This window comes from Squalius cephalus (assembly GCF_949319135.1).
Source record: "Squalius cephalus genome assembly, chromosome: 24".
In the NCBI taxonomy this organism is placed as follows: Eukaryota; Metazoa; Chordata; class Actinopteri; order Cypriniformes; family Leuciscidae; genus Squalius; species Squalius cephalus.
In genome coordinates this window covers 6,915,369-6,917,395 of record NC_137145.1, presented here as the reverse complement: position 1 = coordinate 6,917,395, position 2,027 = coordinate 6,915,369, and the positions used below count along the sequence as shown (strand labels likewise).

At 33.9% G+C, this 2,027-nt stretch overlaps 1 protein-coding gene across 1 annotated transcript; it reads right to left on the bottom strand.

The window, feature by feature from the left end:
* Positions 1–482: 482 nt before the first annotated feature.
* Positions 483–1,463, bottom strand: LOC307152074 (trace amine-associated receptor 13c-like; the record flags this gene model as incomplete). Its single annotated transcript, XM_079860468.1, has 1 exon — positions 483–1,463. One exon carries the CDS (start codon positions 1,461–1,463, stop codon positions 483–485), a length of 981 nt encoding a protein of 326 aa, XP_079716594.1.
* Between the last annotated feature and the right edge of the window lie 564 nt (positions 1,464–2,027).

Genomic DNA, 2,027 nt, shown 5'->3' with positions numbered 1-2,027 from the left:
ATACATCAGTATCGTATAGGTGATGATGGCCTTCATACTTAGTAAAAAGATGCCTTTAAACACATATTTAAAATAAACTGTCATTGAATCTACAATGTAAATTTATTACAATAATAAAAAAATACAAATAAAAAAATTAATAAGGAGTCATGATGTTTTTAACTGATATTTTAAAGCAGCAGTAAAATAAAGCATAGAAAATATTCAGATATGATGTCAATGTACAAGGTCCAAGTTAGACATTTTTATATGGTGGATGAGAAAACTGTAAAAAGCAGAAAAACTGTCCCAATTATTCCTAATGTCAGAGCTGATTTGCTCTTTTTTCCTAAATGTACCACCCTTCATCAGAGTTTATAACTTTCACTTTTGTACAACATAAAATATCCTAAAATACAAAGTAATAATCACTGTACAAACATAAGGGAATATATGAGATCCATAACTCTCCAAGCAAAACTCTTTAAAAAATTATAAATCGATTATTTATCGTCTGGGAAAAGACTGAAGTATTCTGATGATGGATTCAAGATTTTTAGAGTAACAATGTGTTTAGCTGATATTCTAAACCATTTATAAAACAACGCATAAATAAGTGGATTCATACAAGAATTCATGTACACAATCCAGCATGTTACATTAAGTTCAACTGATTCTGTAGACTCATTTCCTTCAATAAGAGTGACAATATAGTATGGTATCCAACACATAAAGAAAACTGCAACAACAATCCCCAGAGTTTTTCCTGCCTTTCTTTGTGACCTGCTGACACCTGCGACAGAATTTACAACCTTGGCCTGATGCTTCGCAACACAGAAGATTTTCACATATATAGACATGATTACAGAAGAAGGGGCAACAAAGGTGACTATGAGATCTGTGATAAAATGTTCAAAATTAAAAGAAACTGAACAGTCTCCATAACACCTGTTATGTGTCTCTGGATAAAACATAGTATTGTGTAATATAATGACAGAATATATGCCACAACACAGCCAGTTTATAATAATGCAAAAAATAACTTTATCAGTTGTGACCCTTACTGTGTATCTCAAAGGGTCACTCACAGCAATGTAACGGTCTACAGATATAAAAAATAAATTACCAAGAGATGCCGTAACAACCATAAAAATAATGAATAAAAATAAAGAACAAAATGTCTCTCCAAAGTACCAGCATGATTCTATAAATCTGATGCCCATTAAAGGTATAACAATCAGTCCCACAATCAGGTCAGCCACAGCCAGAGAGAGAATGAGCAGGTTGGTTGGAGTGTGAAGCTTCTTGAAGTGAGAGATGGAGATGATCACCAGCAGGTTCAGAAACACAGTGAACACTGACAATAAAGAAATGAAAATATACAAAACAACATACTCCACTTCAGGTTTGATATTCTTGAAACATGACAAATTGTTTCCTGGAAAGCAATACTGTATTTTTTGGCTGTTGTCCTCCATGAGCATTGTGTCAAACCTTTCCACAATTGAAATATCCTTATGTAGTCTGGGACTGTGTACCCCCTTCTGCATCAAAAGACCACTTTGAAGTGGTGGTACAATGTTCAAACTGTCAGCTCGACTTTCTGCCTTCCTCTGATTAAACTCTCTCTTTAAATGTACAAAAACAGAGACATCCAATGAAATGTGAGGTTTGATTATACTGCATTAAACCCACCTCCTATTTAAATATTCAAAGCATGCAATGAGGAATTGGATGATGTGCATAATATTGTGAATGTGCAAAATAGTGAATGTGTAAAGCTTTAAATAGGCTCCCACATTCTTATCTTTTTGACCTTCTGGATATAAATACACCTGTCAAACATCTAAGGTCTTTGGATCAAATACTTTTATTTGTCCCAATGTCTTGACTGAAGACTAGGGGTGATCAGCTTTTTTTTTTTGTCCCAAACTGTGGATCAGTCTACCAAGTAGAGATGCACAATATTTCGGCCACCATATCGGTATCAGCCGATACGTTCATTTTTAATGTTATTGTTGTTGACCCAATAATAAGATTTGCGGATA